The 27,195-nt window shown below is 40.4% G+C and overlaps 1 protein-coding gene across 1 annotated transcript in view; it reads right to left on the bottom strand.

Moving 5' to 3' along the window:
• Positions 1-7,838: 7,838 nt before the first annotated feature.
• GLB1 (galactosidase beta 1) overlaps positions 7,839-27,195 on the bottom strand; it is a 46,214-nt gene continuing 26,857 nt past the window's right edge. Inside the window, exons 11-16 of the mRNA XM_069859950.1 lie at positions 24,595-24,669; positions 20,145-20,234; positions 18,160-18,273; positions 16,923-17,054; positions 14,262-14,513; positions 7,839-9,852 (exon numbers count right to left, since the gene is read on the bottom strand). Coding sequence (XP_069716051.1) covers positions 9,592-9,852; positions 14,262-14,513; positions 16,923-17,054; positions 18,160-18,273; positions 20,145-20,234; positions 24,595-24,669 — 924 coding nt within the window. The 3' untranslated portion in view covers positions 7,839-9,591. The remainder of the gene's footprint in view (positions 9,853-14,261; positions 14,514-16,922; positions 17,055-18,159; positions 18,274-20,144; positions 20,235-24,594; positions 24,670-27,195) is intronic.

Genomic DNA, 27,195 nt, shown 5'->3' with positions numbered 1-27,195 from the left:
GGCCATTCCCTTTCATCCTGTCCCCTGTCACTTGGGAGAAGAGGCCAGCACCCTCCTCTCTACAACCTCCTTTCAGGTAGTTGTAGAGAGCAATGAGGTCTCCCCTCAGCCTCCTCTTCTCCAGGATAAACAACCCCAGCTCTCTCAGCCGCTCCTCATAAGACTTGTTCTCCAGCCCCTTCACCAGCTTTGCTGCTCTTCTCTGGACTCGCTCCAGAGCCTGAACATCCTTCTTGTGGTGAGGGGCCCAGAACTGAACACAGGATTCAAGGAGTGGTCTCACCAATGCCGAGTACAGAGGGAGAATAACCTCCCTGCACCTGCTGGTCACGCCATTTCTGATCCAAGCCAAGATGCCACTGGCCTTCTTGGCCACCTGGGCACACTGCTGGCTCATGTTCAGTCGGCTGTCAACCAACACCCCCAGGGCCCTCTCCTCCTGGCAGCTTTCTAGTCAGGCTTCTCCTAGTCTGTAGCACTGCACAGGGTTGTTGTGCCGCACGTGCAGGACCCGGCATTTGGCCTTGTTAAACCTCATGCCATTGGTCTCAGCCCAGCGGTGCAGCCTGTTCAGATCCCTGAACAGTCCAGACTTAAAAATAAACAAAAGTAGTGCAAGCATGTCCATCACCACCTATCAATCAGACCTGATAAGCCAAAAATAGCCTGTAGGACCGTTATCCTTTACTTCTCCCCGTGGATTAAACAACCCCCTCACCCCTCAAAAAAAAAATCTCAGCCTTTTTTAAGGTGTTGCTCTCGGCCTTGCCAGACCTTGCTCAGTCAATTCAACTCTTGCATCTGCTACACAGAAATCAAGACTCCACCTTTCTTTGTAAAACAAGGCATTTTTGCAGATGAAAAATGCTACAATGAAACTAAGTATTCATTACTGTAGAGGCAAAAAATCTCTGTATTCATTGATATGTTTCTTTCCTTGTCTTAAAACATCGAAAACCATGCATACTCTCTTACAGCCCAAAAAGTTTCACCTTCCTCCACAGAAGACAGAAACAACTTCATGATGCATTATTCTCTAAAAAAAGCCTTTGGTTTTGAGCAATTTCCTCTTAGCATTTCTCAGCTGACAGGTTATTGTCCTGAATCACGAAGGCTTGCAGACAAAACCCCTACTCCTTTTCAGACTTGCTTGCCTTATTTACTTCACGTTTTGACATTTGTAATCAGCAGGGGGTTTCACCAATTTGCATGAACACGCTAAAACAGGTAGCAGCAGAAAACTAAGTATTTCATAAGAACAGGAACATTCTTTCCAAGTCAAATTAGCATCACATTTTTGCATCGAAAGGCAAACAGCCTGACAATGAGTAAGCCCCCAAATCAAAACACAGTATGGAGTCCACACCAAAGTTGTTAAGGGAGATGATGCTTTTAAGTAATCTTTATTATTGTACACCAGTTTGCATTGCAGAGTGAGAGCTTCAAAGTTCAGGGTTTTGGTTTTTTCAAACTGAATTGTGGTGAGTGAGCAGCAAGTAGCTGAGTCAGCAGTCAAAGCCCAGTCTCTTCTACAGAAGAGTTTAAAAGCACTGAAATTCAAATGTAACTTAGTAAAAAAAAGACTTGACCTAAAATTTTCAGGTGCTGAAAATCAGAAAGACACGATGAGATACACTCCCCTTCAAAAGAAGACACAAGGCTAGATGGACCTTAGTCAAGCTCAGTACTATTATTCTTATATGAAAAAAATATAATTTTTTAAATGAGAAAAAGAAAACGAGGACAACAAATAATATGAGCTGAGCTCTGTGTATTTTTGAAGCCCTCAGCCTCCATGACAAAAGTAGCAAGTGGGGCAGAACCTTGTGAACTAATTACACAGAGACAGAAGAAATTGTGGGATTCCCTGAATGTTCTTTCACTCACCTTGTAGGACAAGTACAACAGCACGGCTGGATTTCTGAATAAGGTAGTTGCTAACCAGAAACCATAATGAAACCAAACCAGTCATCATCTAGTCTCATTATTTTGTGAACAACTGAAAATACGCAAAAGATTAAGAATAAACATGGTTTCTACCTTGAATTGCAAGGATAAAATGGAAGATGAGACAGTGATAAGCAGTTAGGGAGCAAGTACCAGGACAGCTAAGGGTATTCATAACCTTGTGGTTAGGCAGATTTTTGTTAGGGTTTGGATACATTTTCCCCACCCTGCACATCCAGCCAGGGGAGTTGAATATTCACCCCAGTTCACCTCCTTTCTTTCATGTAAAATTTTGCTCTTGTAGCTACGAACACCTGAAAAGTACAAAGCTCAGCATCATTCAACTTTGCTGGTTCAGTGAGGTGCAAGGCCAAAGCCTGTAGCCGTTTGGTGGTGGCCAGAGGCACTAAAAAGGGAAACTATTTTCTTTCCCCTCTCCAATTCCAAAAAACTTGGGTTTAAGAAAAGGAAAAAAAAATCAAAACAACAAAAGAAACAACCCACTATTTACCTGACACATTATTACACCTTCCCTCTCTGTCTTCACCAGGCTTCTCATCCAGATTATGTTTTGTAACACTGAATATTCTTGTTTGCTTTTATCAACCACAGTGCTTAAACATCCCGTTTCAGTGCTGTTCCTGTAGGTACAGCATGAAGAGGAAACAAACTTGATGCAAGTCAGGTATGCTACTACTGTAATCTTATTTCAGCATCTTTGCACAGGCTAGGGTTCTCAGGGTGCTTTGTATTGTTTAAAAAAAATAGCCCTTTGGGCAATTTCAGCATAGCTACCTTCTGCTTTGGCATCTGAATTCCTGGCACCTTCTGTCCAAGTTCTCTTTATTTCCTAGGATGGATGAAGAAGCTTAATTTTGTGGTGGTGGGGTGTGTGTGTGTGGTATGCCCCTTTCCCCTCCAGTGAATGACATTAAGAGGAGTCCCAAACACCAACTGCCTCGGTGCCAGACAGTTAAAATTAGAAAGGACCGGTAGAAGCTCTAGGTTTTCTTCAACACTTCTGAAGCCTTTGATTCAAAGCAAACAGACCTGAGAGGTTAGACTTGAAAAAGTAAAAAAAAGGAGCTGCTTCACCAGCCACCAACCAGCAGCAATTTTTTCAACACAAGGGAGGTGGATCACATCTGCAAGTGTCTATGTTTGGCTGTAGTCAAAGGACTCGCACTGTTTTAACTTCACCTTTTGAAGTAGATGCTGCTCTGGATCAAAGGACCAAAAGAGCAGCCTAGGAATGCATGGTAGCAGAAGACACTGCTTCAACAAAATTTTGCAGGAAATCGTGTTTACCCCTCACAGGTTCAGTAAAAGAGTTCTCAGGTTCTTCAGTACATTGTATCTACCTACTCATGATCAGTGCAAACCACATCCTAAAACTGAGGGGAAACAAAGAAAGTCAGAAAGCTCGAAAGAGTATGTGCAGACTCCAGACCCATCTCTCAGAGCCTAAATTCTTCCAGGAAGCTTTGCTGCTAAAGCAGAGTGTTTCAACATTCAGAAATTAAATTTAACATGGAGGAAGCAAGAAAGGAGTACAAATTTTCCTTCTGCACAATTTCTTTCTTATCCCATATGTGCTTGTTGTAAAAATAGCAACTACCATTTTCAGTAAACAGGAGACAGGTTAAAGTCTAAAGCTCAGCAACAGAGAGGTAAGGAAGGTTAAGAGTAAGCTGCAAGTTTCTTTTCCTCCTTCTCCTCAATATTTCTGCTTATGGCTCAGAAAGCCCCTTCACCCATAGTGCAGGAATACATCCAGATGTTGCAGCCACCACACACAACACACACCCTTTCACCTTCTCCCAAGGCAAGTGGTTTGGAAAGTGCTTTTGCACAAGTCCACAACCAAGGGACACTTCTGGCTAAATTTAGACCAGAGCTCCATAAAGAGAACTCCCTCTGGGCACCTGCCCAAGACCTGTGGGACTTGTGAAAAAGGAACCTCTGAATGGGATTTGTAAGACAGGAGAAAGGTATGAGCAAGCTGGAAGCAAAGGCATCTTTGTCTAGCTAACTACTAACTAATAACTGATAGGAGGAAGGAGGGGGGGGTGACATTAACCCTGCTTCAGACAAGCAAAGACATATTGAAGGCATTTTTTTGACTTTCTCTACACAGAAGACTTCCCTAGTGTGAAAGGAAGGACCATAAGACTTAAGGTAGAGTGAAACAGGTGAAGGAAGGAGTAGGTAATTATATTAAGGGAATGAATTAGCTTAAGCAATAAATCTTGGCCAGCTTGCAGTTAGAAAGAATGTGATTTTAACAGGAGCTTAGCTTGGTGAAGATTTACTAGTTGAAACAAGCAACAAATCGAGTATTGTGTAACTTAAAGAAACTTAATCTCTGACTGATGTTTCAAGGCCACCAAAGCAGGGCTGGCTAAAAGAAAGAAAAAAGACAGTTCTGCTACAGAAACAAAGAGAAGAGACCTGAGTTCACTTAGAAGCTTGGAAGAATAATGAATATGCAATGTGTTTCCCCAAATCTATATGACTATGTACGTACAACCAGTATAAAAGTCATGTAACCAGCCTCAATAGTTGAACATATAAGGTGGAATTACACCATGTGCCCAGCGTCGCATAAGAATACCTACTTAATAATCAAATTGGCATTGATTATTGAGTTTGGCTTTTTCATGGCTTCACAGGAAACAGAGATGAGTAGTTTCTTAGCTATAGTATTAGAAGGATGCCCCTCAATTTCTCATGCAGCTTCCAGCTCCTTTTGTCACGCCATCTTCCAGCCAAGACCGCGCGAATGGCTACCATACTTTTAGGCTCTAGCTTGCAAGACAGCTTTCTTGCAACTCAGTTAAAGCTGCTGCAGCACCTGGAACAGGTTATTCAGGACCTGGTCACCCTTTCACATCTCTTTTGACTCTTCTCTATGTTGTTTCTGCACCTCTCAAAATTTCTGTAGATCTTGCCTCCATCAAGGAAGCAAGAAGATAACAGAGAACCACAAAACAGTCTCAGAGCACAAAGGCATATTTTGCATTGGCTGCAGACAACAAAAGTGATAACTAACTTGCATACAGCAATGAAGACTTCAGTTAGCTGTTGATAAGTTTCCTAAGACTAATCACTAGAATAGCTCGCCTAGGGAGTCCCCATCACTACAGATTCTGGAGAACAGGTTAAACAACCTCAGATACAGATGATGTGGCTTAGGGCAGAAAGGCACAGGGCTAGATCATCTCTCACAAACTTTTCATCTCGAGTTATCTGTTAAAACGATACTTGTAGTGTGGAAAAGGTACATACAAGAACAGAATAAAGAGAAAACAGTGGGGGACTGCACATCAATCAGCAGTTCCTTTGGGGAGTTATGTTAGAGCATTTGCCAAAAAAAAAAAGGGAAGAAGATGAGTCACTGCAAAGCCACATTAACAAAAACATTGTCAAGTAGTTTCTTGCTGGTACAGAGGCAACAGTGGCCAATAAAGAACCAAACAGCTGTCAGAGTCTCAGGTTAGCATCTGTCAGCTATTTGCTCAAATATGGATGGAATTCCAGGAAGACCATCCTAGGAAAAGCGTTAGAACATCCATTTTACATATACAGAGATGCTGTTGCCCCCAGTGATTTCAATATATCTGAAATGAGAATACAGGGGGGCTGCAATAGTCTAGTCAGCCATCCAATTATATTAAAGTGACCAAGTCCATCCAAAGACAGTGTCTGACTTGCCTCTTGCAGTCCAGACTTAGAGGTGTGTTAACAGGTCACCTTCTCAGCCTGGACAATATTGTATCACCTCCTTCAGTTAAACACAAGATTCTTCTGTAATTGCCATTCCTGAACACCTGACTTATTTATCAGGTGGACAGTGCTTGCTGTCCAGTCAGGAGGACTATTTCTAGATTCAGACTCCTGTAAATATTCAAGCTGCACAAAAAAAAAAAAAAAAAAAAAAAAAAAAGAGTATTTCATTAAACAACTGCAAAAGAAAATCACAGACACCGTGGAGCCCCCAAAAACATGGGAGAGAAGAGAGAGAGGGAGAGCTGCCTGCACAGAGGTCCTAAAGGGGTATGGACAAGGTCTACTCTCAACCCTGTGTTTCAGGAACTACGAAGTTCTGATCAACACGTAAGGAGTGTTCCCTTACAAAGAGGTTCCCTTATGAACATAAGGGATGAAGCACTCTATGTCATATATAGGTTAAGAAAGAGAATTCAATTATACAGTGCACATTATTCATCACTTCACCTACTTGCTCATTCATCCCAAGTAAGCACCTTTAAAAGCCTTCATTCATGTGCAGGCAGGATTACAATCTAAGCTTACAAACCCCACTCCAGGGCTAGGAAAAATAACCTGTGCTAAGCTGAGCCCCTACAGCTACACTTTGTTGGCAGATTTCGAAAGGCACCTCCCTACAGAATTGGAAATACCACACCTACTTTCCAGATAGGACCAGTGTAAAATCTCCACTTCTTACAGACTGATTCTGACTAAATACCAGGTTTGCAGTGGTCTGAGGAAATCAGAGAAGACTGTGCCTGGTATTCAGCTGCTGTGTCAGCAAAGCACTTGCAAATTCCCAAGCACAGGCAGCAAGGAGGATTTCAGCAGCTGCAGTTTTAGCATTCTTCCTTACCGTACCTTCAGAAGGCACCTGGCTCCACCTGACAGACAATCCCACTGAGCTTCTGCATCTGGAACAGATCACACAGCTACACCACAGATACTCACCAGGGGTCTTACAGCGTTTTCACACCAAGCCCTTCGAAGATTAATTGAAACTAGACCCATTGGTGCCTTGACTACTGGGTCAAGGTGAGTCAGCCAACTCTCCACAGTCCCCCTTCTCCCACGCATTCACAATCAGTCAGGATTCACTGTGATTTCATTTCCATACCTAGACACAGCTGACAACTATATTTGAGGATAGGTTAAAGTAATTGGTCTGCTCAAGACTGCAAAGGAGAAAATGCCAAGCTGTCCCTTTTTACATCAAATATTCAGTTCCAGGAGGACTGCATGCTGAGGCTAGGAAACCTAGGATGAGTCTGTCATGTAGTAGCAGCAGTGGTGCAGGCACAGTGACCCAGTGTGCGGCACCGGCAGGGCAGAATACCCTGCTGCAGCACCTACAGACGCTTCTTCGAGTAAAGCAGCAGCAAGTGGCAACAGGTTCCTCATGGGAGAGCTGTACTGTGAAGGCCCCTTTGTCACAGAGAGCTCCCTTCTGCATCCTCAAATATACATCACACTGCCTGGCAACCTCTAGCAGTGTTTGTGTAGGCAGACCAGGATTAGGAATCAGGGCCCCAACTTTCAGTTCCTTTCTGCAGATGAGAGATCATTTCACTGAAAGAAGGAAATAGGCAAGTGTGTTAACGAAGCTGACTAGAACCCTACCTGAAAAACTTTAAGACTGTTTTTCCATGTTGTTCTTGTTATTCTTGCATCTAACCAGATGCAGGTTTGTAATCCTTGATGCAAACCCTTTCTTCTTGTAATATTACACAGAGTTATGGCAAAAAGGGAAGTCTCATAGATTAGACTTCATCTTCACAAGCACAATGTAAAATAAAATGAAGTTGGAATGAGAGCCAGGAGTTCCACTCCCCTCCCAGCACTAACTGCCAGAAAACTAAAAATATACCTGGCTGTTAGAGCACTGAACTGTTATAGGAATAATAGCTAAATAGTACTGTCATTCTGTACACTTCAAGCCACAAAACCCACAACCGGTGTGAAACTAATTCTGTTCCATTCCTTACTTTCAAGGTCTGGCTTTGAAGTAATTAGTATTTGATAATAAACTGCTTGCAGAGCATTTTCCAGGGTCTGCATAGGGATGATGACAAGAAAAAAAAATTATCTAGGGTCATAGCAGACCCCTTTATTCCAAGAACAAAGTGCATCTGGTATTGAAAACAGCCCACAGCCATTAGACTTGGCACATGAGGTGAGAATTTCAGAGTAGAAGCTCTCTCGCTTAGGAGAACCACACATGTCTGTTTTGAAAGCCCATCAAACATGTTAAACGCACAGCAGAGATGTAGATACTCAAGTGAGTGGTGCCCCTTTTCACTCTCTCCTCCAGCAACAGTATCGGTCCTCATCAGCTGTGAAGAAATAGTCAGTTTTTTGCGTTGGCCAACTTGGAAAAGAGTGGCATCTCCAGGGTCCAAATAGCCCTTTACAGCTACTTTGTTTTGCTTTACTTTGCACAGATCTTCATAACAGAAAACAAACAAAACATCAACAAGAATTCCTCCTTGTCCGCAGGTATTTTACAACCTCATTTCTCCCTTAGTACTGTAACCGCTCATAACTGTTTCTCCTCCCCTTTTTCCTTTTCAAACACACAGAGGGAGGCTTTAATTTTTAAAGAACCATTTTAATAACATTAGACAAAAATCTAAGGAAGAAACCACAGATTATGAAAGTGCTTGATGCCATCATCTTAACCTTTTCTCGTTTAAATGTCACCAAGGAGTTTGCATGATTGACACCAAAACCACAATAATAAAAAAGAATCACAGGTCATTTAGGTTGGAAAATATCTTTAAGATCAAGTCCAACTGTAAACCTAACACTGCCAGTTCACTAGTAAACCATGTCCCTAAGTACCACATCGTTTAAACGCCTCCAGGGATGGCAACTTCTCTCTGCTGCAGGAAGTCAGATTTACTGACAGATTGTGCATCTTTGCGAATATTAGGCACTTAAAAGAATCACCAGTTTACTGGAACAAAATACATTATGTAAATTAATGGCTAAAAGAGAGTTAAAATTATTTAACTTAAAGCTTCCTACTTCCAAAGTGCTGGCCTACGACAAACAGGTACTCCAGGCCCATTAGAAAAAGAAATAAAAGAAAAAGGTTCCACTAAAGGAAAACAGACTCATTTAAAGACTACATTCCGCAGGCAGGTTAATTAGAGGCTACAGGCCAATCAAAACAGCCTAAAGCTTATGTATATCCTTGTACTTATCAATTTATTTAAAGTCTTCAGAGACAGCAGAAGGGAAGCAGTAAATTGGCTTTCCAAGAGGGGACCGATGCAGACTACAAGGTCCCTCTCCATATTACTGCTGTTCAGACCAGCTCTCTTACACAGTTGTTCTTACTGCTTCCGTAAGAAACCAGCTGAAATTTTTGCAGGGTCACTTGCATAGAAGTGGAAAAAAATGAGGTTTGCTGAACGTTGGCAGTGAGCCCGTTCAGACTAAAATGATATTGGTACCAACCAGACAATAAAATCAGCTGTAAGTATCTAATCTACCAGTCCATACGAGTAAAACCAGCAAACTAGCAGGACTGCACATCCCTTTTGAGAGCTCCTTTCCAGCTGCAAAACATGGTAAAAAAAAACCAACAACAGTGTAAGAAGGTTGCTGTAATGTGTGCAGCCTACAAGGATTACATTTTTAGCAGACTGATGCAAACGTTATCTTCCAGTTGCGTTCAATTTCACAGTCCAAGGCTAATTCTAAAGTTACACTCTGGCCAATTTAAAAGAAAAAAAAGGTCTTTGAAGAATTTTAAAAGTTGCCTCAGTTAAACAATCTACTGATTAACACTGAGTCTTTAAAAAAGGGAAGTATAGTTTGAGGGAAAGGGAAGCAAAACAGGGGGAAGAGAAGGAAATACTCAAATCACTATAGATGGTCCTGCCATACACCTCTAGCAAAGAGTTTGGGGGCATAATTTTCAGACTGTGTGGTTGCGTTGATATTAGGTTCATCTACGAATTCAATCTCGCACGCCCAGGTGCTGCAAGGAGAATGTTCCAGCTCCAACACTGTTACGTTGTTTGGCATCGATGAAACAAGTATATTCCTTGGAACAAAAAGGGTCAGCTGAGGACCACGGGTGGGCCAGTAGCGACCAAGATTAAATCCATTGATCCAAATTTGTCCCTGTTAAGAGAGAAAGAAAAAAAATAATGACGTTTTAATAATTTGACAGAGATCACATGATGAAATTGTTTTAAGCGTAACACTCGACATAGTAACTGAATTTCCTTCATCTTTCAGTTTGATTGAATACAAGGACAAAACAAATCTGTTCAAGAAAATGCTAATGACAGTAAAAAAAAAATCTAAATTCCTTAATAAGTTAAAGCCATCATTGATATTTGATAACAAAGTGAGCAAATACTGCAGTAATTGTAATTCCAAATACAAAAATTCTTAGTAAAAGAATTGCAGGTTCCTGGCATTGAATTTTGCACCAGGTTTAAGACCAAAGTAAACCTGAAAACTGTATTTGCATAAAGTTGATTAGTTAAGTTAAAAGGAGAAAGAGCTCACAAAAGGAAAAAAAAAACAAAACAATCAGATTCTAATCCTGCTGTGGCTCTCTGGACAAGTGTAAGACTACATTCCCCTGGCAGTCTCTTCCTGTTGCATGATTTCATGCAAAAGATACAGCTTGCCAAAACAGGTGACATTCAGATGTCCATCATACTTGTAATAGCTTAGTCAACAAAAGAACTTGTGAAATCACACTGCAAGAGAGAACTATATTTTCTTGTAGTTACCCTACAACCATTAAAATCTTTGAGGATCCACTAGCATTAATTCAAGTTCAATGAAACTGTGGTTAATTTGGCATACAAACTCTTTATTTTACTTTTTATAGCGAAGGTGGCCAGAACCCCTAGACAAGACAAAATTCAGCAAGGGAGGGGAAGAAAAAAATATCAACAGTTATTTATACACCACAAAATAGACACACTGAAGTGAGAAGTGGCTGAGGGAACTGGGGTTGTTTAGCCTGGAGAAGAAGAAGCTGAGGGGAGACCTCATTGCTCTCTACAACCACCTGAAAGGAGGTTGTGGAGAGGAGGGAGCTGGCCTCTTCTCCCAAGTGATGGGGGACAGGTCAAGAGGGAATGGCCTCAAGCTCGGCCAGGGGAGGTTCAGATTGGATGTCAGGAAAAATTTTTCACTGAAAAGGTCATCAGACACCAGCACAGGCTGCCTGGGAGGTGGGTGAGTCACCATCCCTGGAGGTGTTTAAAAGACAGGTAGATGCTTAGGGATGTGGTTTAGTGGCAGATAGGTACAGTTGGATTCAATCTCAGAGGTCTTTTCCAACCTGTTGAATCTATGATTCTATGACACAAATGTAAATATTACCAAAAGTCTATAAACTGATGAGTTTCAGGATATTCAATAAAACTGTTAACAGACTTTGGCTGAGTTGAGCCGAACTTTGCTTCATTAATCAAGACAGAAGGGAAAATATACAGCTGATTTGGACAAATAATTTGCTTTTACTCCTAAGTGTTCTTTCACCATATATCAGACAAGAATTCAGTAGACAAGGAAAAGGATGGGAACAGATAACTGCATCTGTTTTCCCTCTTGCTTTGGTCTTTGGTAATCAGAATATAGAGGAAAAACAAACTAACTCATGCCACTGATAAAAAAAGTACTAAAATAGTGTAAATCAGTGAAAAGTAAGGACTTCCACTGCACTCAGTGATTTCTAAAATCACCTGGCACAGCTGAAATGAGAGTAATACTATTAAAGGATTTACAGAAGCACAGTTTTAATATAATAAGCACTGCTGTTCAAGCTGTTTTGGAAGCATTTTTCTTGTGGCTTTCTTTTTCAAGCATTTACAAAAAATGTTTATGAATTTTATCTTTTCTTCCCTCACAAAAGAATTTTTATAAGGAGTTGGTACATTTGCTAATGCAGGTGAGTTATTTCAGCTCCGTATCCACTTCCGCAGTATAAGATCCCATCTTGCACAATTCTGCCAAGGTCTTAATAAACTTTGACCTCAATTTTTTTTTTTTTTTATTTTTTCAATCAAGTTTATCTTGCTTTGTGGCTTATTTTTGCTATATTAAAGGGCAAAAGATGTATTTAATCAAGCTCCTTGCGGTTTTAGAAGAAAACATGGCATGAATACAACCTCCCCCCGCAGATGATTTAGTGACTATGCCCGCTGGACAGCAGCCTACCTGCTACAAGAGTGACTGTAACCCTGTGGGAAGCAGGAGTTTACTGTAGGAAGCAACTGCATTAGAGTTGAGAGTTGTAATGCAGGAGGTGTCATCAAAGAGGTCTCTGTCTCTGATCTTTATCAGTACTGGTTGTAACTCATTTTTCCAGTAAAGCTGTAACTTAATTTCTCAGTTTCAAATTGTCCTTATTAGCATCGCAGATTCTAAAGACTGCACACTTAGGAATTGTTATGCCCTCAACCAGCAAATCATGACACCATGCACACTACCAATAAATATTCCCTAGGCAAAATAAAGGACAGAGGTTCTCTGACTTCAGTAAAAAGGTTTCCTTCAGCAGAGTTGGCAACTATAACCCATGATTCCACAGAAATCAAGGAGAGTCCTGAGTTCAAATCCTCTTTTCTGTTGAATTAAAGAAAACTAAGTATATCTGATAAATCTAACCATACATTCAGGGGTGTGTATGCATAAGGGCACGGTGCTTCCTCAAGTGAGGGTGGAGGAAGTTTTATTAATAGCAAAGGGTTTAAAAACCACCAAAGAGAAGCAAGCTATAATATAGGTCATAATATTCAATGCTGCACGCTTCCTTCCAGGCTGTCCAGCATGCCATATTCCTTGTCTTAATATGCAAAGGAAGGATCATCATTAGAATGATATGTTTTCTTGATAAGCATTGTTTCCACGGTTTCCCAACTGCTCATATAGACGTGTTTTAACCCCTATGAGGAGTCCCTCTCCACACCTTGGCATCAGCAATTTAAATAGTGCCACTCAAGGAATAAAGATTGATGCAGTGGGACTCAAGCAGAATTTACATCTTTAAGACCCTCTGCCTGAAAGGCAATTGCTCCTTAGTAGATGTTGAAGTCTCATTTCCCATACCCATTATTGCCTCAATGCTATTACTCGTGGGTATCTTATTTAAAACTTTGGTCCAATTCATAAAAAGCTGGAAGGATCAATGCAATAGTCCTATGTGCAGTTCATCTGGAATCTCTTCACTTTGGCTGCTTTAGAGGGTATACAAACTATGTAAAACAGGTTTCTAGAGCTCAGAGGAAAAAGATTTCCACCAATACGTAAGAATTCTTGGACTCATTTGCCATTTCAAAGATGAGTTTGCCAACAAGGAGGTATGGTCATCTCACTTATTGAAGAAGCTTTATGATTCATGGGGTCACAAAATTTACTGCACAAGTCTCAGATTCCAGTCCCTATGCAAAGAGCTATTTTCGGATTTCATTCACTGATTGTGTAAGACATGCGCACAGACAGGAACAGGGACTAAGCCAGACTTCCTCATCCAAGCTCACTGACTGCAGGCACTTAGTGTTGCTGGAAGTCACATCCTTCTGCATACTGGGTTAGCTGCTGCAATTCTGTAGACAGACCACCAGCAACTCCTTCCTCTACTCTGTTTTAATACCAGTGAATGAACTGTTTCAGAAAGGAATCATTTTGCTACCCAACGCTATCATAGGCAGTTCCCTGAAGTCTGAACTTAAATGCTTAGGTCTCCAAGAGAAGTGTCACTTCAGTGCAAGCTGTCTGCCTCCCACCAACCAGTTGAGTTGGTCCTTATCCATCCTGCGTGCTGGCTATTTCAAATATGGCACTGTGAAAACACACTCTGCTGCTCTAGCTACACTCCAGCCCTGAGAAGTTTGTATTAGCAGAGATCTGTCCACAAGCTTCCCATGGCACTGCTCTCTGATCCCTTTACTCCCATTACAGGTGACCTCTGGAAGACAAGCAGTAACATCCTGCACGTAGTGGATGCATATCTACGGGCACAACACCAGCAGTTGCGCCCAACACTCTCTTGGCTTTGTAACAGAATCCGTAGTTCCAGAGCACTGCAAATACATTCTTAGTTACTTTTAATCAATTAATATAACCAAGAAAGTGTCCTGTTGCATCACACTTTCTCTAGAATAAAAAATTATTATATATCAAGGCATATATTTACCCCCCCTCTCAAAAAAGCTGTTTCTGCTCCACATGTCAAGCCATCTGAGACATGATTAAATGCAGCATTTCTAAGTAGCCTGACAGTTCATCTTTCTCACTGCTGAAAAACGAGTTGCTTTTTCTTTTCCTGTGATGCCTCACCTCCTAGATCAATACCATGTATCTTTTGAATATGTTTCCCTTCTCGTAATGGCTAATCTCCAGATTTACTTAAAGCAAGGAATCCATTTCCTAGTTGTTTAAATACATCTCAGACATCCCACAACTACAGCCAACTTCTACCCATCCAAGACGTGGACTTTGATTGCCCATAGAAGTTTCAGTAGCTTTTTGAGTGAACTTCAAGATTTTACAGCAAAGAGTTGTACCTTTGTCCAGCCAGGAAACTTGATATAGGTGTCTTGAGGTAAGTCTGGAATCCCTTCAGGAATTGAAAGTCTACCAGTGTAAAAAGCAGGCGCTTCGTAACTCAGTGGATTGCAGAGTGGATTGCAAAGAGATTTCTTTGGTTGAACGTGGTGGCCAATAAAGTCATGGTTCACTGCTCCATCTATGTCTAGAGGATAGATTTCCCACTCAACAAGTATATCTTCACCAAGACTTAAGTTTGAAACTAGACCCTAGGAGGAGGAAAAAACAAACACAAAATGTAACAACTATCTTCATGTTGTTGAAATTATTTGGCTGCAACTATAAATCACTTAGGGATAAAAACTAAATCAAAGTACTTGCAACAGCTGCCAATCTGTGTATTAAGAAACCTCAAGCATCTGGTCTTCATCAAGTTATAAGCTTTGCTTAAGAATAAATGGTTTTATTTATTCTCTGTGAAAGACCATTTCCTCTTCAAAGTTCTGAGCTTCCAGTGATGCCCAAGGGTTTTTTTCAAACTTTTTTTCCCGTAACTCAAAATTTCTGTTTTGATTTATCATGAACACAATTCCAAATCCTGGGGCTTAAAAAAAGAAGCAGAAAAAAGCACTAAATATCGTAACTCTGAGATACCATCAAGAGGTTTGGTAAAAGATTCACTAACACAAGCCATTAACCTACACAATAGCAGAGAAAGCAGTACTTACTTCCTACATATCTTCTACAGATGACATTCAGTATCACAAAATCAAGGCACATGTTTTGTGACCCTGATTCAGTGAAACACTTAAAGCTTAAAGTCAGCTTCAAGCCTGCAGAGTCCCATTTCATTTCTATGGAGCCACGTGTGTAGCACACCAGGGTACTCACCCAATGAATGCTAAAGCAATGTAAGGTCACAATTTAAGACAAATGAAAGGGACATTAAGTTACATATCCTAATCGTGTTATAATAATGCATTCTAAAACAGCGTTTCAGTGCAATGGAGGGAGTTGATCTTAAACCAATGCTGCTACATCCACATAACTGCTTGAGTAGATCCTGCAGAGCAGCTGTCTTTCAGTGCAACTTAAGTTCTGTTGCAAACACCACACGTCAAACCAGAACAAGCAAAACCACATTTTCTACGGCCTTGGAGTACTCATACTATATCGTGTGTCTGTTCCAATGTCTAATAAGCATTGCACTGACTCCACAAGCCTCATCATCAGTGCTAGCAGTAATTAGATTCCTCTTCCTTTACCAGGATCTCCACTTTACAGAACATGAACTTATTTTTCTATATTAAAATAAAATGTCTGCACAGAGTTAAGTGGCAAAATTTTCCTATATAACCTAGACTTTACTCTACCAAGCAATCAACTGATGTAATGCAACATAACTTTAGCCTAAACTTTCTACCCTGTGTCTTCCTAAGCCCCTCTTTAGGCACTATAAGCAATCTGATTTTTCAAATGAGTTAAAGTGCTTGGTAAACATTCTTACTTTGCTGTGCAAAAGAATGCATGTTCAATAGTCCAGATATGGATATATATTTTCAATGTAAAACAAAGGTATAGCTGGCAGTGAGCATGAGAAAAAAACATAGAAGAAACAGAAACCACATTCTTCCTTCCTTCAACAACAAGACTTAAATCAGCAGAATGTTTTAAAACCAAAAACTTTTTAAAATTCCTTCCCAAAGACTAGATGTCTAGTTCTATTTCAAGATTAAAAAAAAAAACCAACAAAAAAAACCCAGTGATAAAACCTCAGCCAAATAAAACTCAGGAAAGCTACCATATTTGCTTCAAAATTCAAGGTTCCATGAGGTAGGAACCTCTTCCCCTCAAGTTATTTTTTGAAAAACAAAATATCTAAAACCCAAGGTACAATTATTCCCAGTGTTGAAAATCAACACAAAGAACAGTGTGAGGGAGGGATTCTATAGGAAGAAACAAAGCATGTATTCCTTATCTACCTGAGAAATGCTGCCTCTTCTACACAGAGAGACCATGCTTTTAGAGGATTATTCTCTGAACGCACACCTACCAAATTTGCTTTCACTCTTACAAGGTTGAAACCCTGATAGAAGTGTGAATTGCAGCTCAACCACAGCGACACTGCACATCTCCCTACTCCAACCTCTAACTCTCTATTCTGTTACTTCAATTTAGCACTAAGCACATACACTTGGCATGTTATTAAATAAATGCAATATTTCTGGTGTCTAAACGAAGGCAAAACATGGGGGATCCCGCTGCCACACAGATAAAGGCAAGGTACCCTGAAAAGACAACATGAATAGACTTGGCACTACCATCATCCAATCAAGATCTAGACCGATTTCCAACCCATTTTCTGAGTTTATCCAAATAGGTTTTGCACATTTTAAAATGTTAGCTACAGGCTCAACTCAACCTGAAAGTCTTGTGGGCGACACTGTCTGACAACATAAGTGAGTCAACAAAGATATCTGTCAGTTTTTAATTCCACATTGATTTTGGTAAAAACTCAAACGAAATACTCAAATGAAAACTAGCGAGTAGTTGTATTTTGAGGTAAAGTTACAGGTGAGCAATCCTGATCTTTTTTGCTCTTTCTAACTCACCACTTTTTAATCTGCGGGAAAGAAGAAAAGCCACCACAATCCAGTAACTCAATTCGTTTTACTCACCTTAAAGTCATTATTGTATCTACCAAAGTTGACTCGGCCCATATTTTCTACTAAGATGTCCAGATTGGCTCCAGCCATCCCAGTTATACCTATCGTAAGTGAATCATCCCTTTCAAGGACACCTTGAGGAACCTATGTGAATTACATCAAAAGGAAGAAAACAATAACCACTGAAAAAAAAATCAACAAACCCCTGTTCTTTGTCTCTTCAAGCTGCACAAAGAAAAGAAAGAGGAAAAGGAGACAAAAAAGTGGAAAAAAAATTCCTTTCTTCCTCTTGCATAAGAACACACGCACACACAAAGGTGCTGTGCCAATATTCACATTTCAGCATATCAACCATATGTGCTATGAGGCAGTATGTGCTTAAGTGATATCCTCTCTTTCCTTAGCAGATTTCAACTAACTCAATCAACTGTTAGGAGTCCTAGCAGGTTTTGAAGCACCTGATTCACAAAAAGCAAGCTCTCGAATTCATTCTAGTGACTGAAGAGATTTTGGCGATTTCAGTGATAAAAGGAGCTTCATCTTCCAATTAAGCTCACATCAATATTTAGTTTTATTTATTCTCATAAGATAAGGAAATAAAAACTTGACCTGGACACAAAGGTGATGAGAGTCAGCACAGGGCAAAGATTAACTAAAAAACAAGCCATCAAAGTCCATGAATTCATATTCATTCTCATTAAACAGGAACAAAACCCTGCCTAAGGGAAGAAAGGTGAAGTTCATAGCCTACATAATAAACTTATTTTTCTTTTTAACATGTGGTCAAAAGCCAGTTTCAGACGGTAAGATGCAGGTGCAGGCTTCCACTTCCCCCACCCCTCAAGAGAAAGAAAAAAAAAGATATATACAGAAACACTGTAGAAAGCCACCTGGGATATACATCATTGATACATTTCATGAACCTGCAAATAAACCATTCTTCCAGAGGATGTTTGTTTTTTTTTTTTTACTTAAGTCATGAATCTGTATCAGTATTCCAATACCTGAAAAATGGACAACTTACATTTACCTTAGAAATTGTCATATTTTTGGAAATACAAATATGAACATTTAGCATGAATCAACTGTATATTTCTTCACTCCCCTCATCTAATTAAATAATCTTATCTTATCTAATAAAGTTGTTCTGGTAAACTGGAGAAAGGAGGGGGAAAACAAGGCAGACACTATCTGTGACTTCTGTGAAGATCACTAATAGCAGAAATGAATACAAGCAAACAACGTTTACCCCATCAACAGAGACATAGGCACGATCATGGACTCCATTGAAAGGTGAAGACAGCTGCGTTGGCTCCGTAAAGTTTCTTGGAAGCGTAGTTCTGTACAGTACAAACCCAAAATACTAAGAAAAGAAAAGAAAGGAAAAAAAAACACCCAACAGATTAATGAACCAAGTCATTCTGTAGCTTCAGTTCAGGTCATGAATTAGAAGTATCCCACATTCCTGCCTACACGCTCGGACTGAAATGTTAACTTTCATTCACTTCAGATAGCATCTATCACAGATGCCAGCTTCAGATTAGAGTTCATTTTGACCTTTAAGTAATGGGTGTAAATTCCACAGAGTTTCCATTTTTAAATGTTTCATCAGAATATTTACGTAACTTTTAAAAGATAAGGGTCCTGGCTATGAAGGTATTTCCTCAACAAAAATAAAGCAGTTAATAACTGACAGTGGTATTTTTTCATTAAAATTAATGAAAAGAGAGCTGGAAAATCCCTTCATGAATTAGTTTATACAAGAAATTTAAAATGTGCTTGTCACCCAGTGCTCATAAATTGACATATTCATCAAGTCAACATTATTTATCTTAAAAACTACGCGATTTACACAGGAGCATTCTGGAATATTTTTCACTAAGTTCCCCACCAGGAAATAATAAAAAAAAAAGTCATAGTCATTAGATGCGTTCTCATCACAAAGTGAAACACAAATTAAAAGCAATTAAAAAATTGCATCTCTTGCACTCGTAGCTAAAAAAAACATTTATCTTCTAGACTTGGATTAGAACATAGCCCTGGCAAGAAGAAGTGAGAGTAAACAATTTCCATTCTGCTATAATTATTATATTGGCAAAAAAAAGAGGGGAGGTGGGGATGGGAAAGAAGTTTCTCTAAGCAGAGCATTAAGGGTGGGAAGGGCAAAAGATGGGAGAGAAAAGCCCACTAGAAATTATATCCAGCCACAACATTCTACCTGCAGCTTCTTTCACACCTCTGCATTAGCGGTTTAAAAAGGAAAAATCTGTGCTTTGAACCCCTATTTGGCTAATGTGATATTCCCAGGCATCTGTTGAACTGCACCCACTCCTCTCCATCCTTCAGCTACTGTCAACATCAAATTCTCCCCAAGTAGCTTATTTTAGCTGCAGGCAAAGTAAAACCATGCTCCCAAGCTCCAGCCTCTGCTAAATTTGGCACAGAAGTGATCAAGGAGCCACGTAACCTTAAGGGAAAGACAGAGTCCTCTAGCAGCAAGAGAAAGATCTTTGAGTGTGAGGGAAGATATGGAAAGTCACCAAAATTAACAGGGAAGCTGATGCAGAGACTGACTGAGAGGGAACGCAAGGGTGAATGACAGTCCGCAGAAACCACAGGAAAGTGTGGAGAAAGGTATTCTTCTTATCTCAGCCAGGGTGGTGAATGACCTCAGTGGGTTGCAACAGCTCCAAGAGGTTGCTCCCAAAGGTTTGTCTCACTGCTTTCTCTTGCCTCACCATACATGTAGTAAAAGAAAAAGACTACAAATAAGTAGGGGGCTCATAGAAGTGTCAGACAGATTGCATTCCCCAGCCTCCAGGCCCCCTGACTTGTAAGAAAGAACAGCATCTCAGCCACTGTACTCTCTCTGATAGTAGGTGGGGAGAGGCAAACAAACAGAATAAGGAAAATTAACAATGAAGAAAAAGATGGATTAATAAAAAGTCTCTTAAGAATCTGAAAACCAATGCTTTAGAGAGGAGAGAGATAAAGGTGAAAGCCTAGACAGCATAAATACCTATATTCATGGAAAGAAAACCTCAAGTGCAAAACAGGAGCATTGTAGAATATGGAAAGTTCTCTAATGAAAAACCATGGACACCTTTATCACACTTTTACTTCTGTTTTGAGATAAGGTGTGAGACACTGGACATAAAAAGAGTAATACGGCAAAAGGATGTTCAAATAAACTTTACACAACCATTGCAAAGTGCCTACTGAAGGAATCCTTACCTGTTTTACCTCAACAAAGGTTAACGGATAAGTGCTTTTCACTGGTCCCTCAGGTGACAGTTTGTCAAGAACTTCCACCACAGTGCCCACCTGCAGCATAGAAAAAGCAGACACATGATATAGCAGCTTGCATATCCAGCCACTTGGCTGCACCTGCCCAGAAAACAAAGAAATCATTAGCTTTTACATTATCCTTACTGACACATTAATAACACAATACAGTCCAGAGAACTGACGAAACCTGAAAGAAAAATGCTACATGTAGAGCAATGTTTTAAAAATCCAGATGTTCTAGATTTGCCGTGCATTCATATAAATAAAAGTGACTCTATTGTTTAAAGAGAACTAACGCAGCAGTGGCTTACAGAAGTTCCATAAACAAATACAATTGCTCAGGACAATTAATACAAAACAACTATATTATATAAATTTTGCTTAATTATACTTACAATCAAGCTAGGCAAAATGCCACTGATTTTCATTGAGTTACTCTGGAATCATTCTGAGCTAAGTAGGGCTATAATTTGGTTCCATCAAGAGTTATCCAAGATGAATTTACCTAATTTAGTCTTAAATGATTTTAGAAACCCCAAGGCTGTAATTCAGCATCACACAGGAATGATTTTAGTAAGACTGGAAGCAAGGTTTAGGCTAGTAACACGCACAAGCACCTTGCTGGAAAAGGACTTACATGGGTGCTATTAAACTGTCTTTTGTTGTCATCTTCAATTTCCTTTTGTGATTATTATCTACCAATTACTGTAGTTTTCTACTGCAGTAATCAGTAGTCTTCTACCAATATACAATTCTCTCACAAAGTTCACTATCATTTTTACTAAGTTATGATGCACACGATATGCCTAGTGTCTTCAAATCTAAAAAAAAATCAATTGCATTTGTATTTTTCGTGCAATATGTCAGTGTGTTTCACCAGAACTATTATTTTTGTTCAGCTTTTCACTCTTATGTGGTGCATACAGAAGAAAACAAACCAATATCTGTTCTTGCTGCAAGTTCTTGATTACTGCTATTGAGTGGACAATCAGTTTCACAACAGAAACTTAACAGTAAATTTAAAAATTACAAATACTACCAAGAATTTTCAAAAACTCAACCTGTGAAACAACAGATGACCACTAATAAAACATAGCAACTTTTTTATCCTCCAGTGCAAGGTCTTCAAAACAAAAAATGGAAGATCAAGCACAGAAAAAAATAAACAAAATAGCTCCAATAGGAATGAAGGAATGTTATCTACTGGCAGCATCCTGTTTGCTTAATCCCTTTACTACCCCCAACTCATACCAGCGTTGCTTGCTACTTGCCATTGCTTGAGCTCTGAACATCCCAAGAAGCGAGCACATCTCCAGAACCTATGAGTCTGCAGGTTGCAATGCTGGGACAGGCATTTCCTTATGTCCAAGCACTCCTTAGGGCTCTTCAAGTGGTGACTGCAAACTTACCACTTGCTCACAAGCCTGCACAGCCACATAGACACATTGCAGGCACTAAGACTCATTCATTTCCCTCAAGAAAGGACATTCCCCATATTCTGGGTCTTAAACCCCTAAACCCATTACCTCGCTCACATGTCTTGAGCCTATCTGTAGCTGTTCTGCATTTGCCTGCCCTCATTCCTCATCTTCAACATTTTTTCTTTGCATCTATGTAACAAGAATTTTCCTCGTTACCTGCTTTCCTATCTTCAGCAGCAATGGCAATGCCCCCAGCATCTTTTAATAAATTAAATTTTCCCACCCAGGATAATTCTTTAAAATAACTCAGTAGCTCAAAATGAACAACTGCCTGATCAGGGAACAGCAGGGAAGGTTTTCCTTTTTTGAGTCTGGTTGTTTTTTGGGGTTGCTAACGGCAAAGAAGTCTTTTCCTCAAGTTTAGGTCCCAAGCAGCTGATCAGGCACTTAAGGACTAAATTTTCACAGACTATCTTGCAGAAAAAAAATAGAGAATAGGCTGCTCTGATTAGATGTGCCTCTGTAAAGTACACTATATGACTCCTGAAAGTATTCTGGAGTCTCCTTTCCCTTCTTCTTTCTGCGAAAGGGTCAAGGGAGCTTGTTCATTGCTATGGATTCAACACTCTGCATTCAATACTCTGCATGGCAGAGTGACTGCTGGACCTCAACTGTACAGCAACGCTTCACTCAGTACCAGTACTTGCTTTAACACTGTTACTGCAAACAATATAGCTGGGCAGATTACAATTACCAAAGCTAAATCCTGTCATTCAGAATGCTCCCTCTCTGATATTCACCCAAATGCACTCAGGTTTCTCCGTCCACTAAGTTGCATTGGACCTGGTCCCAGCAGGGGCTAGAACGCATCTCAGAGTTGGGAGGATGGCTTTGGCTGGGGTGGTACAAGCCTGCTGTGATTTGAGGCTCATCCTGCGTTGTTGCGAAAGTTACACAGTGGGTTCACAGAACAAAAAGCAGCCTTCTTTCCAGAAAATGATTCTAGAGGCTTTCAATGCAGATGGCAGACAATGACAGGAACCTCACACCTGGCAGTTTAGACATGCCATCTGGATTCTTAAAACTACGGGTGGACTGCAAAAAACTCTTAAAAAAAACCCAAACAAAACAACAGGAAGTGGAGAAGGTGAAAATGTGCAGGCACAGGGCTCTTAGTGTGATGGTCAGGTCAAAGCTGTGATATTTCAGCAAGTTTAGTCATCTGACTCTTCCTTTACAAGAGAGATGTCTTGGCCAGGCACCCTGCAGCATTCGTTTATTGAAGACATGAAAGAGAAAGTTCTTCATTCTACTGAAATTGGACAGTCCTATCTGAGAGCCATGAACTATGAGAAGATGGGAAAGTCAAAATCTGATTGCTACGTTACCAAATGCTGGCAGCCTGTGACAGCAGCAGAAGTGGTGGGTGTACTGATAATGGTATATAATTAGTCACTACCAACTACCAGCCAGTCCAGTGAAACCTCACATGTCAACCCCTGCCCATAAAGGTCTGAAGATACTCAAAGGCTGCTGAAAATAATACGCATCTGTTTCAACTTCACTGGCAAGTCACTGTTATACATAAGTATTTCTGCCCACCACTCCAGTGGGATGACCTGAAAACACCTGCAGAGCCTTATCACTACGAAATTTTGCAATGCTTTAGCTGTGGTGGCTAACAGATCAGATACACTGCTGATTGGAAAGGTAGCTGCCAAGTTAAAAGTATAAAGTATAAAATCAAAGCATTATGAATTATGGTAACCAGTACACCAACTGCAGTAATCCTCTACCTCGGAACAACTTGTCTGTGCCCAGCAGATATAGCCAAGTCCATACCTGTTGTCCCCTCCCTTGCCCCTTAAACCATCCTCTACACTCATTGCAGGGTTCAAGTTCTCAACCATACTTCACAGAAAATTGTCATTGGTCCTAAAATGATGCTCCTATGGACCAGCCACTCACACGCTGACCAGTTATACTAGTGTTGTCACATAGCATAAAGCAAGGCTGGGCTCTGTATGCTAGGTTCTGCATGCTTTTCCCTCTCATCCGCTACAGATTTTCACAAATCTTGTAAGAAATGTTATCAATAAGACTTTCAAATGTATTGAGAATGTTCCATATTCAAAATTTAAACACCTAGAAGCATGTAAAAGATATGCATACCTCACCTGCTGCTTTACTGCAGAGGCATTGCCAGCTACAAAAACCCTCTTTGCTCATAGCTGTCACGCTAGCATTCCCCAGCTACATTACTCAGACAAGAGTTATCTTAGACAACTACGACTCTGTTGTGTTAATAATACATTAATTTCAGTTTAGTAAGACTTAAGGCACATAGTGCATATGAGAGTTGGGGTTGTTCAGCCTGGAGAAGAGAAGGCTCCGAGGAGATCTTATAGCGACCTTCCAGTACCTGAAGGGGCTACAAGAAATCTGGGGAGAGTCTGTTTACAAATGCTTGTAGTGATAGGACTAGGGGCAATGGATATAAACTGGAGAGGGTCAGATTTAGATGAGACATAAAGAAGAATTTCTTCATCATGACAGTGACTAGGCAATGGCACAGGTTGCCCAGGGAAGCTGTGGATGCCCCATCCCTGGAGCTGTTCATGGACAGGTTGGATGGAGTCTTGGGCAGCCTGGTCTAGTGGGAGGTGTCCCTGCCCATGGCAGGGGGGTTGGAACTGCGTGATCTTCAAGGTCCCTTCCAACCCAAACTATTCTATGATTATAAAGATTACTTTTTTCATATCCAGATAACATACATTTTCTCATTTTCCACCATAGGCACCACCTCTAACTCCCAAGCTGTACTCCTTCCTTCCTGAAAGTTTGCTTTCAAGGTTTTCCTCTTCATTTGTTGTGATATCCAGAAACTGCCATGACACACTTATCAATAGTTTTTGCAAAAAGCAAACATATGGCATTAGGGAAAAATACACAGCATGTTACAGATGTTAATTTACCTTCTGTAAGCGAACCTTCCCGTATGCAAATTTGGGTGTTGTCGGAGGGATAAGACCTTCTGGTAACTGCTTATACTAGAAAGGGAAAGAGGAAAAAAAAGCACACAAAACTTAAATACAAACATGCTCTAACTGAATTCTCACCTTCTACTTTACAACTTAGGAAAACAGAGATTTGGCTAAAAGTAGTTAATCTGACTGTGTTAAAGGATTACAGCTTCATTTTGTCTAAGATTGAGTATTAAAAAAAAAAAGTCTGATTGATCACAGAGTAAACAAGTTTTATTAACTATTCACCTCAAAGTAATGGTAAAAAGCATAGCGAACAACAGAGTTGCCAAAGAATCACAGTACCCTTGGAGCCCTCCTGTGGTTAGTGTTTGTGTTACTGTTTCTACAACCCTCCTGCAATCTTCTCCCCACTCCATGGGAGCTTGAGTTAACCTTTCCAAGTATGCAAGGCAGCATTTCTACCTGAACCTTCCTTAGCAGCACTTCAATATGGGAAGGCCTCTTGAGCCTTTATTTTCAGTGTTACTAGACTCCACCACCACCTCCTAAGCCATCACTGCCCGGCTGGCTTCTTGGAGAAGCAGGTCTAGATACCACAGCCTCCTCCACAGCTACACGAATTCCTGAGTTCTCATTGTAAGCTTCCCTTTGGTCCTTGTCTAGACAACCACCTAATCAATCATACGGAAACACTCTGCTGGGCAATTTCTGTTCACTTCTTCCCACTGAGATCAGCAGAGAGAAAGGGTGAAGGACGTTCAAGACACCTTTGAGTAACAAGACTAGATAGTGGCTTTCTGTCCCACACCCTACCTTCTTCCTTTCTGAGCCTACAACCTTCTTATAGCCTTCCCATCATCCCTTTCCCCCTTTCCTGCCATTACTTGTTTCCAGTTATGTCCACTATTTCCATCTGTTCTTTCATTTACTGCACATAGCTCTGTCTGCAAACTATAGAGAAAAAAATTCTGCAGATGAGATACCCACGCGATCAAGAAATCTAAGTCTACATTTTAATACATCTGCACAAAACTGACAACTCTTGTGAAAGTTATCTAAATCTACACATTCGTTGACTTCCAAGTGCTTACTTTGGCACCTGCTAGTGTTATTTTTAAATAAATTTGGTGAGGAGTTGAAAGAACATTTTTCTTTAGAGGTTTTATTTTGATTTCAGCTTGCAACTTTCCACACAAGGCATAATTTGCTGGACTTACACATGATACATCCAGCATAAAACTCATGCTCATAAGTTCACCTCTGCACCAAGACAAGTTTTGGTGGTTTTTTTAATCATTTATTTAAATAAGCCACAGCAGTATAATTCCCAGTGCCCTCTTGCCAGATCTCAACTATGGACTGATGAAAGCCCGATTTCTATTTCCAGCAACAACATTTCTTCCTCTGTGTTTGAAAATAATCAATATATTCAGGCTTAAAGAAAAGAAAAACTTTATCTACTCAAGGGAAGAAGTCAAAAGTAGGAAATTTCAGCCCAAATAGTAAAAACTGGAAAAGTGCTGTTAGCAACTGAAATAAGCTGCGCACTGAAATCTTTCTCCTTTATTATGTTCATTAGCTGAAAGAAACAGTAAAGGAAGATTGTAACATATTAGCCTTGTAGTACAGCTGAAATGTTGAACGAAACAGTTGGTTACAGGCACCTCAATTTCCTTTCATCAGCTCCACCTCAAACTGCAACTGTGTAGACAGACTATTAAGAGTTTAGAAGACACAGCAGAGACAGGAAAACTTCACTGAGATCCTATGCATATGTAAGGTAAGATATAAACAAACCACACCAAAAAGCTGTACCATGACGCTACACATCTTGGGTTATACTGAACACTTAAGATCTTATCAAGGATCTCTCAGTGCAGTAGAATACTAACATATCATATAGGGATCTTGCCTTGAAGAAAACAACTCAAAAACAGGAAGTCTGGGAATTTCTCTGGTCAGAAAAGCTGTATCAATACAGTAGGTTTCCCTTGAAAGGCTATCAAAATCATTCCATCAACAGAAAGCTTAGAGATACTGGAGAAATTGAAGAGAACAATCCACAGCAGGCCCTTCACAGGTACGGAGATAAAGGTATGCTCAACCCTACTGAAAGCATAATACACTTTTGGGAGTTATAATCCCATAAACAAAGTCTTCTAGTGAATAGAAATGCTGCTGGCATGCAACAGGACAACAAATACAAACTTGAACCTTGGGATTCCCATGGAATCAAGCCCCATCAGAGCTCCTTCATTGCAAGGCTATGTAAAAACCAGATGCAGGTTCTACGTTCCAATTTAGCCTCCAGGTTATAGAGATTCTATGCAGCTGGTCTCACCTACTAGCTACAGTCTATGGCATCAAAAAATCAAAATGTGTTCATTTGGATAAGCATGCCCCTTCTCACAGAGGCCCCAAATCACAACACGAAGCTTGGGATACAGACAGCCAAAGCACTGGGCTGCAGCGCATATCAGGCTGATAGCGAGTGATAAGCCTGGGCTGACTGAATGGCTGATGGATGCTGCAAGGGAAAAGCTCTGTTCACTCCTCCTCCATCTCTACTCCCAGCCAAACCACTCCTGC

Source organism: Phaenicophaeus curvirostris, chromosome 6 (genome assembly GCF_032191515.1).
Source record: "Phaenicophaeus curvirostris isolate KB17595 chromosome 6, BPBGC_Pcur_1.0, whole genome shotgun sequence".
Classification (NCBI taxonomy): Eukaryota; Metazoa; Chordata; class Aves; order Cuculiformes; family Cuculidae; genus Phaenicophaeus; species Phaenicophaeus curvirostris.
This window is presented reverse-complemented; position numbering and strand designations above follow the sequence as displayed.